Source organism: Microtus ochrogaster, chromosome 19 (assembly GCF_000317375.1).
Source record: "Microtus ochrogaster isolate Prairie Vole_2 chromosome 19, MicOch1.0, whole genome shotgun sequence".
In the NCBI taxonomy this organism is placed as follows: domain Eukaryota; kingdom Metazoa; phylum Chordata; class Mammalia; order Rodentia; family Cricetidae; genus Microtus; species Microtus ochrogaster.
In genome coordinates, this window is record NC_022021.1 from 28,776,588 (window position 1) to 28,788,505 (window position 11,918).

General features: G+C 39.3%; 1 protein-coding gene across 1 annotated transcript in view; it reads right to left on the bottom strand.

Moving 5' to 3' along the window:
- Nucleotides 1-1,337: 1,337 nt before the first annotated feature.
- Nipbl (NIPBL, cohesin loading factor) overlaps nucleotides 1,338-11,918 on the bottom strand; it is a 161,413-nt gene continuing 150,832 nt past the window's right edge. The window contains exons 42-46 of the mRNA XM_005356741.3: nucleotides 8,814-8,960; nucleotides 6,891-7,165; nucleotides 4,632-4,806; nucleotides 2,975-3,163; nucleotides 1,338-2,426 (exon numbers count right to left, since the gene is read on the bottom strand). Of these exons, the coding sequence (XP_005356798.1) occupies nucleotides 2,061-2,426; nucleotides 2,975-3,163; nucleotides 4,632-4,806; nucleotides 6,891-7,165; nucleotides 8,814-8,960 (1,152 nt within the window). The 3' untranslated portion in view covers nucleotides 1,338-2,060. The remainder of the gene's footprint in view (nucleotides 2,427-2,974; nucleotides 3,164-4,631; nucleotides 4,807-6,890; nucleotides 7,166-8,813; nucleotides 8,961-11,918) is intronic.

Consider the following 11,918-nt stretch of genomic DNA (forward strand, 5'->3'; position numbering starts at 1 on the left):
CATTGCTAACAGCTTAGAAGTTATAGAAAATCCCAGTGAACCCAGGTGAACAGGAACCTACCTCTGACCAAGGAAACAGATTTATTCAGGAATCTGCTCTAAGGACGAGTTTAAATAGGATTCCTCACCAGGTATGTGTGCATAGGGGAGGGTGAGATGGGGGGGACTATGGACCAATCTGTCAGCCTGGGCTGTAGTTAGTTCCATGCCAGCATGGACTCCATAGTGATACAATGTCTCAGAAAACAAAATCAAAGTTCTGTACTCCTAGGGAGACCAGGTACCTTTGGGGAAGAAGGGCTTCTTTTCTGTAGATTTCAACAGTTGAGCCTGAAAGCTCTGAGCCTATCATCCTCATCTACAAAACGGGAACAAAATATTGTAGGATTTTGTGAGACGTGAGAGACAGCAAGCATCGCCAGACACAAAGCACTTAAGAGTTGCCTTTTAAACTCAAGTTTATTTAGTATTCTCTAGGCGGGACTTTTATGTTTTCTCTAGATGGTATTTTCCCCGTACTGATAGACTGCTGTGTTTATAAGCTACCTCAAGTCTACTTTAGACGTAAACACTCCAGGGAAAACCCACTCTAGTGCGCAGTAAAGGGAAGGAAGGGCCATGCAGCTGGGGGGAAGAAAACAAACACAGCCTTCAAGCAGGCATTCTCAAAGATCCCACATAGGAAGTAGAGTTTGGAGGTATTTTCATCGTGTTTAATAGGTGTTCACAAAGAGGAAGTCCGTGGCAGTCACTGTTCCTCACAAACTGAGTACGTTCATTTACTTGCTGGTTTTATAAAATTTAACATTTTAGAGGTCATTTAAAAATCAGTACATATAATAGCCTCCCAATTTAGTTGAAATATCTGTAGTAACTAATCTATATGACAATTGTTCTGAAAACATGTATAAAATTTTTAGGCTACAAAATGAATATCCCAACTAGTAAAATTACTCTCAGCATTAAAAAATAGCGTGTCAAAATGTAGTGTGTTTAACTAGGAAGTGTCACACTTAGGCAACTCTATTTCTAAAATAACATGGCGTCACTTTAAGAGAAATGCGGTTTTTCCAAAATAGCAAAATTGTTATCTTTCCCCATGGTTTAAAAAATAAGTATTACCATCATGACATCACTAGAAAGAAATGGAAGCATACAAGGAATAAACTATAGTTTCTTTTATATCAAAATGTACTCTTGAAAATGTGTTTGGCACAGTGCTAAATCATATATAGTTAATACTAAATATTGCAGGATACAATAAACCCTGGAGCTGTTTACACCCTCTTATGGGAATGAAAATAATAGATAGCAATTATCAGAAGTCAGCCTGTACAAACTGTATAAACAATATTTTATGTTCTGCTTTGAAAACCAATGATATAATAAATTTTACATAAAAGACTGCAAAATAATATAAATGGATTTAAACAGATCTTTACAATAAGAAATTCAAATGGAAACAGACAAGTAACAAAGAGAAGTAAAAAAATTTATTGCAGTATTCGCTCCACCAGACGGCCGGGGCCCTTCTCGCACTGTTTTCAGGATGACCTAATACAACAAAATCTACATTTACAAAAGCTCCTTCTGCAGGTAGGCCACAGGTACTGCATGCTTTGTTCTCGACAGAATAAATTATATGTCCAGGAGAGTCTGCCACTTTACAGCCTGGAGAGACAATGCTTCCCTGGAAACTGGGCTAAGCTAAAGAAAGCCATCCGCTTAGATTCAACTCCAAGAACACTTTATTAAGAACATTAACAGACTAATTTCCAACATTCACTTGTTTATTTTTTAAACAGAAAGTTTTTTCCAAGATATAAACAATTTTGTTAAACTATAATACAGTGGGAGTAAAAACGAACCGAGAAAGGTCTCTGCTGCACAACAGCGAAGGGAGCTCCCACAGAAATGTCTGCCCAACATTCCTTCCTTGTTCCTGCATCCCAGGGTCCACTCTTCAAAAAACTCATTTTTTTTTTGCCAGAATGTTGATATTTCAAGTTTTTTTGCCTTTTAAAAAAATTCCTGTAAATTTGGCTGCATGTACAAATTCATTAGCTGGAAGTCCCGTCCTTGGCGGCATACAGGGATCGTAAAGTCTGAACAACTTTATTAGTCAGCTTATTAGCACTCGTTAGAGCGATTTTTCTGTAAATAATGTCTGACTCTTTAATAGTGTCTACCCAAGGCACCAGTTTGCGGCCATCGCGGCGCTTAGCCTCCGTCCAGGAGCCACTGTAGGAGCCTGCCATCCACTGAACACTGAAGCCACTGCTGGTTTTCTGTACTACTCTTGCAATTTGTGGTCGATCTTTGTACTTTGGACAGCAAATAGCGATGACATCCATGACGTCAACACTTTCATTCATCTGTGCTGCCAACTCCGTAGAGTCTGAATTTCGTTTTGACCTTCTCAATGACTAAAACATTGGGAGGGGAAAAAAGACCAAGTGTTACACAAAAGAATTTTAGTGAAATTATCGTTTTTATTGCTTTTAATCCCTTGACGCCGGGAGTTTGGATTTCCCAGCACACTTCCATTGCCGGCAATGAGACGCACCGTGACCGCCAGCGCCAAGGGGTTAACATATACTTGTAAAACCATATAACTTTTAATTTGTACCCGTGTCTTTACTCTTGATATATAAAATTATATGTACATATAAACCATAAAGCTACATAAAACTTAGCAACAATAAAAAGGATAGCACACATTAATACAATCCAAAAAATTATTAACCCTTTATGCTGGATAAATCTCATTTCTGTTTTTTTTTTATTATCTTTTATGTTAAACTTTCTACAAAAGAATGTATAAATGGTTGAGTAGAGAATCTCTATCTACAAAATGTTTTGTTGTATAAGTATTACATTACTTGGTGTACATTTAATAGACTGACATATATAAGCACATAAAATCATTTTACGTAATACGCTGGGAAATACGTTGACTCCTCCTCCGCCTCACCCCTGAAGTGCCTCCTCCTCTATCCTCCCCATCACTTTCATCATCTTCTGTCTCTGCTGCTGTGTTATTTTTAGGGCTGCCTCCTCCAAGCAGCGAGGTAATTGCTTTGTTCCGAGCATTCGTACTGGCCGACACCTCGCCTTCCTCTTCTTCTTCATCAGGGTCCAGGTGTTCCATGAGAAGTTTAAACTGAAAAAGGATTGAGAGTTTTAAGTAGATAGGCAATGTGTTTGGACTGGTGGCCACGTGGTCCCTCTCCTAGTTACTGCTCTCCCACAGTTGCATGAAAGCACACAGACTGCACATGGCGGTTTCATTAAAATTTTAGGCAATGGGTTTGCTGGAGGTGGGTCCAGGTCACCGAGCATTCAGGTGATAAGCATGGACACACACACTATCTTTCAGCTTTCTGCTTGTTTTATGCTATGTCAAAAAAAAAGATGAATAATTTTAAAAATTAAAATAATTTTTAAATTAAAAAAATTAAAGTTTGAAAATATAATAGTATAAAAACAATGGTGTACATTTGTGTTTGGTTATAAACAATATAATACTCGTGTTACTTACTCTAGAAAATTATAACATAAAAATGTTAGGACAACATTCTTTTTTTAAAAGAGATTTGTTTATTTATGTTTTTAAGTGCTCTGTCTGCATGTACATCTTCATGCTGGATAAGGGCAATAGATGCCATTATAGATGGGTATGAGATGCCATATGGATGCTGGGAATTGAACCCTGGTTCTTTGGAAGAGAAGCTAGTGCTCTTAACCGCTGAACCATCTCTCCAGCACCCTAGGACAGCTTTCTAAACATATTCCAAAAATAATATTTTAAAAATTCATTGTGGTAAAATGTACATATAATTTAGTACTTTAAGTATTTTAGGTACCTTCACTGCTTTGTACAGCCATCACTGTCTTCCATCATTTAAAGAGAAGCTCTACTCCCTAAACCTGGCAATCTTGATACATCTGCTGTTATTTTGGGTGTGCTTTATGTTTACAGCTGTTTTCAAGCTATCCATGCAGTCACGCCTGGACTCGGTGCTGGATGGAAGACACGCACTGCCACTCAGGGGTTTGCTTATTCTACAACACATTTTTTTGGGGGGGAGGGGGCGGTTGAGACTGGGTACCAAAGATTGCCTGGAATGTGATATAGCCTAGATTGTTCTTGAAATTACAGTCCTCACATCTCAGGCTCCCATGTACTAATATTATATGGAATCTGCTAGCAAGCTTGGATCTTTAAAGACATCTTAAGAAGGTGTATTTATATATTTGTTACACACACACACAGCATCCAAGCATATGTATACTTTGATTACTCATGTAAAACTGAAAGAAAAGCTGAGTGTGGTGGGGCACACCTTTAATCCAAGCATCTAGGAGTGCAGAGGATTTCTTTGAGTTCAAGGCTAGTCCAGTTTACATATCAAGTTCCAGGACAGCCATAGCTAACACAGAGATACTTCTGAGAGAGAGAGAAAAAGAAGAGAGGAACAAAGGGGCCGAAGAAGTAAGAGGACGACCAGTCATGGCTCTAACTTTAAGATTGTAACCCACACAATCTGATGACGGCAGCTTACAAAGCAGTGTAACTACGCTGCAGTGGGTGCAGTGGGAAGCTAGCCCTGACAGCCTGTGGTACTCACGTCCAGGTACTGCCTTACTATGCTCCTCTTCACCTCCTCCGTTAGCTTGGTATTAGCCATGTCACTTCGCAGGAAGTCCAGTGTTTGTTTGGGATGAAAATGAACCCCTGTTTTTCGGTTAATGGCTTTATCATATACTTTTGCAGATTCAGATGGAGAATATTTCTGAATTTTACTGTTTTGGAAATATAAAACCAGAGTTTTAAAAAACTTCAGGCACATACTTAAACTGATTCTAGTTCTTTCTTACTTAGTAATAACTCAATTTTTAAATCATATGAATTTCAACTAATGAAAAGAGAAAAGAAAAAGCAAATATTAACAGTGTTCTTTAGTTTTCATCATAAACTATATTGACAGGGATATGGAAAGGAGATACCTGGCTCAGGAAGCAACAGACCTGGACAAATCCAATTATAAGTAGAAGGCATTATTTTAATGAAATTAGTTTCTTGTATCTAATTTATAGACAGTAACTATGGCAATAGGGCAGCTTTCTTACAAATGATCTTATCTAACTGGTTTGCCTGCTAACTTTTAGTTCTTTTCTCTAAAAAGAAATGTCAACATTTGTGTGTGCTTGTGGTACGTGCGCTCCCCTCAGCACACATGTGGAGGTCTGAGGACAATTCAAAGGTGTCAGTTCTCTCCTTTCACAGTATGGTTCCTGGGAACTGGACGTGGCTTGCCAGGCTTGGTTGCTAGCACCTTTATACATCAAGTCATCTCAGTGGTCTTACTTCTTTTGGTTTACAACTAGTTTAAGATGATGAGAAACAGTCTGGAACTCTTTACAACTCCTTATCAAGACTTTACACTGCTTAAAATTATTCTACATTAGTTACTGATATCTTACGCCCAAGCATTTCTCTGAAAAATCGGGACTTCTAGGGCTGGCAGCAGAGCTCAGGGACACAGTACACACCTGGCAAACACAAGGCTCTAGCTTTATCTCCAGTACTAGATGAACACGGTGGCCGGGTTTTTAGCACCTCTTGAAAACATTGGAAGCTCCGGCTACACTGTGTAATCTCTCCTGTGGGAACAGCTGACAACTGAGAAATCTCTTTGTCCCTGACTGCTGTTAGGGACAGAACCCAGGGCTTCACACATGCTAACCACATGTTTCATCATGGAGCTATGTTCACTAGTTACAGAAATGTTCACTTTAGCAAATGCCCCTTTACATAAGATACACTGTGCTGTGGGATTGTGTCAACTTATCATATGTTAGAGTCATTGGAGAGAAAGAGGAACCCTCAGTTGAGAAAATGCCTCCATAACATTTGGCTGAAGGCAAGCCTGTGAGGTATTTTCTCAATTAGTGACCAATCAGGAGGGTCCAGCCCATTATAGGTGGTTCCATCCTTGGGCTGGTGGTCCTGGGTTCTACAAGACAGCAGTTCAGCAAGCCATGAAGAACAAGCCAGGAACAGCACTCCTTCGTGGCCTCTGCATCAGCTCTTGCCTCCAGGTTCCTGTACTGACTTCCTTTGATGATGAGCAGTGATGAGGTCCTCCCAAGTTGCTTTGGTGATGGTGTTTTATCACAGAAACCGTAACCCTGACATGTACTCTTTCCATTTGGCTACTAATATTAATATTTGACTTGGTGATCTAAAAAAGATTTTTAAAATTTGCATATATGTATGCCCGTGTGTCTCTGCCATGCACGTGCAGTATTTGCTGAGGCCAGAAAAAGCTGCCAGATCTCCTGAAGGTAGAGATACCTGTGAGTGCTGGGAACTGAAGATGAGTCTTCTGTAAGAGGAATAAGTACTCTTAACCACTGGGCCATCTTTTCAGCCCCAAATTGGTGAGTTTCTTTAAGCCCAAGGTTTCAAAGACCGTGCAACGCTCAAAATTCCACCGATGGCTTCAGACATTAATTTATGTTACAAAGCCTATTTGGGGTGCTACCAAGAGTTCTGCGTAGTTAGTCTATGTTTACTCTTATTGTATAGCATTTTACAACCCCAAATTTGTGATACATTTTAAAACTAGACTGAATATCTAATAAAGCATTCTTATGGAAATCAACAAAAAAAGTCCTTTAAGTTTGGAATTTATTGAGTGAAGAAGTATGTTTTCCCTTCTTTTGATATTGTAAAAAACTCCAAATAATGGTTTACAGTAGACGAATAATACATAGCAATAAAATGAACCAAATCTGAACCTCCTGTGGATTTTTAGATGGGGTGCCTGTTAATGTGATCTGAACAGAGTATGTTTGCTTTCTTACTGATTATATAAACTCACCTATCAGAAAATCCACAGAGATTCTTCAAATGTTGTTTTAACATAAGGAGTAATAAAATACCCTGGGAAACATTTGCAAATTCAATTAAAGGGGCTGAATTTTCTGGCAGACACTTCATTACTGAGTTGACATCATCTTCAGAGTCGGAATCAGAATCCGAATCTACCCGCTTCCGAGATTTCCGAGGCCTGGAAACTTCCTCTTCGCTCTCACTGGACTCATTCTCCTTGGTAGGGGACGTTTTCCTTTCTTTCCTTTTGTCCTTCACCATAGACTGAAAGAAAGAGGAATTGTTCTGTTTGCAAAATAATAAAAGCAAAGTGCCACTAACAGTGTTAGGGTCCTCCATCTAATAGCCGCGAAAAGTTCACTAAAGAATTGATAAAGCTCATTGACTTTCTATTAGCAACTGAGATGTAAGCCTAAAGGGAAAGCTAGTCCTGAGACTAAATCATATACAGCACCCATGCTTTCTCCCCAATTCAAACAGGCCCTCTACAATACTTAAAGAAAAATTATTTTCTCATAAAGACAGTAATGAGAGACCTTATTATAAAAATATTAATTTGGCACATATATAAACCACTGAAGAATAAGAGCAACACTTATAATTTAAGGGAGACTATGGTGGGCTCAACACACCTCCAGATTCCATCTAAGTACCCCTTTCAAGAGTTTTTAGCAAGCTACTCTGCAACTTCCTTACATTAGTAAACCCTGTTTCTCTGCACTCTGAAAATTTTCTTTGGAAGAGCTGATTTATAAGAGTGAGGGGTCACAATGAGAGAACCAAATTACAAAAGCAATTGTTCAAATTTTACCTGTTAAGAAATAACAGGAGACACATTTCTAAGTACGTCCTACAAAGTAGAATAAAATTAAGAGAGCAAGAGAGCTAGAATTGCTAGAAAATCAATATTCTCAAATTTTATTGTGCACACGCAGACCCTAGAAGTTTCCTTTAAAACGTGCAACTGATTGAGCAAGTGCAGAGTGAGGATTTAGACTTGATAGCTGAAGGGGGAACCAGTGTTGCTGTTCTGTAGTTCACAAGAGATTAGGTACTAATGTAATTTACTTCGCTTTCTAAGGTAATTTCTCTGAGTTACTAGTTTCATTAGGCTGAGTTTTGAGTGCTACAATTTTGTAAACTGAGATCTAACTGGATTAGCAGGCATACAAAAATATTTTATTCGAGTATTAAAGAATGTATCCTGCCTAGTGCTGCATCAGGTATTTTCATAATTGATTATATTTGTTCTTATGAATTGTGACAGAAAGGACAAATTTAGTGCATGCCAGCTCCATTAAGATGCATCTTGGAAGGACAAGGACATCAGTGGTGTAAGCCACACACCAGACACATATCCATCCACATCAATGTATACTCGCTCCAGTCTTACGAGCTAACACAGTACCACAACACCAGCACCAGCAGAACAGCAACAGCTTCTAATGGGACTCAAGTGGATACATGTATAAAACAAAATATTTTGTCAGTCCTTAAGGTGGGAGGGAGAAAGTGGATGACCTATCAATGGAATAGTTCAAATGTGTAGAAAGTATACATAAGCTATCTGGAAATAACATGGTTTTAGACCTGAGCAGAAATGAAATAGTAACCCACTTCTCTCAGTTCAAGTACTGCCCAGATTTCAGTAAGTTCATTTAGAAGGCATTTATACGCCCGTGGAGAGAATAATGAGAAATGAAACAATGAAAATAGTACGTTTGTATTTGGGTGGATGCATTTGAGAATAGCAATATGCTGGTGTGGTGGTGCACGCCTTTATTCCCAGCACTGGGAGATAGAGGCAGGTGGATCTCTGCGTTCAAGGCCAGACTGCTCTACAGGGCTACCCAGAGAAACCCTGTCTTGAAAATTGAAACCAAACAAGAAGAACAGCAATATGTGTACTTACCTCCTTGAATGACTGCAATAGGTTACTACCGGAAACAGAGAGTGTAATATCTATGTGATGCATTATAAACAACGGCTCTTCCTGAGTCTGGTACGGGAAACAGGCTAGATTGTCTGCTATGTACAAGAGCATAGTCACTTCAGTTTTCTGCAAATTTTAAAAGAAGGTACACAAGTTTAGATAGCAGCTGGAAACCCGCCCAAAGAACTTTTAGAAAATTATCACAAGGCACGTTTGCCTCAGTTAGTACTGGAGAGAGGAGACAAGAAGCAAAGAGACAGACAGTGGATGACAGACATGCAAGGGTGAGGCTAGGCAGAAGCAGGACTCACAAAAGTGACCTCACAGTCACTCTAGGAGATTTTATACTGATGCACACCATGCTACCTCACGAAGGAAGAGGCAAAGTTTCTAGTGCAGTTAAGTAAAAATCCTTTTCCTTTATAGATTATGTGAGACCTTTATGACAGATCCACACTATATTAGAAAGCATACATATGAAAATATAGTAATTAGTCATTGTTGTCTCAAAATGTAACACTTATGGAGAACAGTTACACACAGTTATTATTTAGTCTCCAAAAAAAGTATATGTAACACACTACTAATATCTGAATTTACCCATGGCTGATTATGCACTGATAAAATACTTTCCAGGGCTAGGCTTGGTGGCAAACACCTTTAATCCCAGCATTGGGGGGCAGCAGCAGGAGGATCTCTGTGACTTTGAAGCCAGGCTGGTCTACATAAGGCTACATAGTAAATTCCAGGACAGCCAGAACTATTAGTGAGACCCTGCCTCAAAAACAAAAACCACCACCAAAAAAAAAAACCCTAAAACAAACTAACCCAAAATACTATGAAATACACAAAATGCAAGAGAAATTATGGTTGATATGGTTGTTGGCTATAAAAATAACAACTTTAAACAGAAACTTGGGCTGGGAAACACTGGAATGTGACTGTAAGCCTAGCATTATGGAGGTAGAGGCAAAGTACCACTTGAGTTAAGGGGTTCAAGACCAGGTTAGGCAACACAGCGAGATGCCATGCCCTAAATAAATAAATAGGAAGACACATTAATATTTACATTTATGGATGTTTGATAATTTACAGAAAAACTATCATAAAACTAGTAACCAAGGCAATTACTTGCAGATATTCACCACTAAGCTTACTGACATCTAGAATTTTAACACAGAAAGTATTAACTTTTCCCTTAAAAACATCATCATCATCATCTGTGCATGCTGTGTGTGGGGGACATGTGAGGTGAGATGACAGGTGACACCGATTCTCTCTTTCCGCCTTCATAGAGGGTCTAGGAATTTAATTCAGGCTTGCATGGCAAAGCTTTACTGCTGAGCCACATGGCAGCTAGCTCCTTTTGCTCTTTTCTTTTTAAAAGATTTATTTTATGTGAACAGGCATTTTACTTGCATAAATGTATGTGTATATTTTGTGTGCCTGGGTCACTGGATCCCCTGGAACTGAACTTACGGATGACTGTGAACACCATATGGGTGCTGGGAACTGAGTCTGGGTCCTCGGCAAGAAGCACAAGGGCTCTCAGTCACCGAGACATCTCTCCAGTTCCCTTTCCTCTTTTCTCTGGATACTGGTCAAAAGCTTAAGCATGCTTGTCCAGATTCTCTGGGCTAGACAGATGTGGTAGCACACACCTTTATTCCCACAACTGCAGGAGGCAGAAGAAAAGCATCATAGTATATTCCAGGACAGCCAGGGCTACATGGTGAGACCCTGTCTCAAGACACCAACAGATTCTTGGAGCTTCCACCTGCCCCAAACAGCTGCAAAGCCACTTTGTTGAGCCTTCTGCTGTTTTGGACCTAACTCAAAGCCTCTCTCTCCTCTTCTCCATCTCCTTTTTTCTAGCAGCAGCCAAGACAGACAGCGTTTGTGCCCTGCTGTTTTCTTCTCAAATCCTAATGAACTGGTTATTAAACTAAAAAACCAGACTAAAACTAGTAATTAAAAGCATGCTATTTTCTATCTATTTTCTCTGCATGCAAGTAACAAAACATATAGCAGTAGCAGAAGCAATAGTAAAAGCTCATAAGGCAGATGTAATATATTTAGTATTTATAAGACACCAAATTTTTAAAAGTTAATTGTTTTATTTTCACTTTATTTCTCTTTTAAAAGATTTACTTGTTTTTACATGTTAGACTGTTTTGTCTGCTTGTATGTATGCTCATTATGTGTAAGCCCGGTACACAGAAAGCAGAAGAGGGTCTCTGACTCCCTGGAACTGGAGTTATGGGTGACTGACTGCAAGTGGTCACACGGGTGTTGGGCACTGAACCCAGTCCTCTGCGAGAGCATCAAGTGATCCTAATCTGAGCCTTATTTCCTATTCCCCGGTCTACTCTTTAAAGTTGTATACCACTGTCCAAATGTCACAGAGAGGAACACAGAGGACAGAATTCCACTTGTCAACATTCATCCTTTCACCCGCCTCTGACTTCTCCTCTCTCTTTTGGATTGGCCTGAAATAATCAGCTGTGGACCAGGGTAGCTTTGAACCTACAGTGATGACCCTATGACCCTGCCCCTGCCTCTGAAGACTGGGATTAGCTACTATACCTAGCTTGTCTATTATTTCTTTTCTGATACCCTGTGTTAGAGGAAGTCAACAGTAAAGTTCTGTACTGAAGGTAGTCAGAGTAAAGTTTTAAAGTTCTAATATCCTAATAATAGAACATCTAATGACTTAGCAAAGATTATGTGTTGAAACCACACAGGCATGAACTCTAGCAGAGATAAAGACTGAAGGAATATCAGTAGAAACCATATTCAATATATGTTAACTACAATTGTTTATTTTCCTTATTTGTATTGTATCCTCTTAATGGAAAGAAACCCTTAAAATGCCATAGCACGATAGCATGCCATCCTTAGTCCTAGCAGTAAAGTCCTACTCCGTGAGAGCTGAGTACGAATGGTGATACACTGGTGAGGATGATGGGGAATGTCAGGCATTCTGAATCACAAACTTGGGACATGTATTTGTTATGTCATATGTAAAAAGTTTTCACACAATATTTTAAAAAGAACAGATCTAGGCCGGGCGGTGGTGGCGCA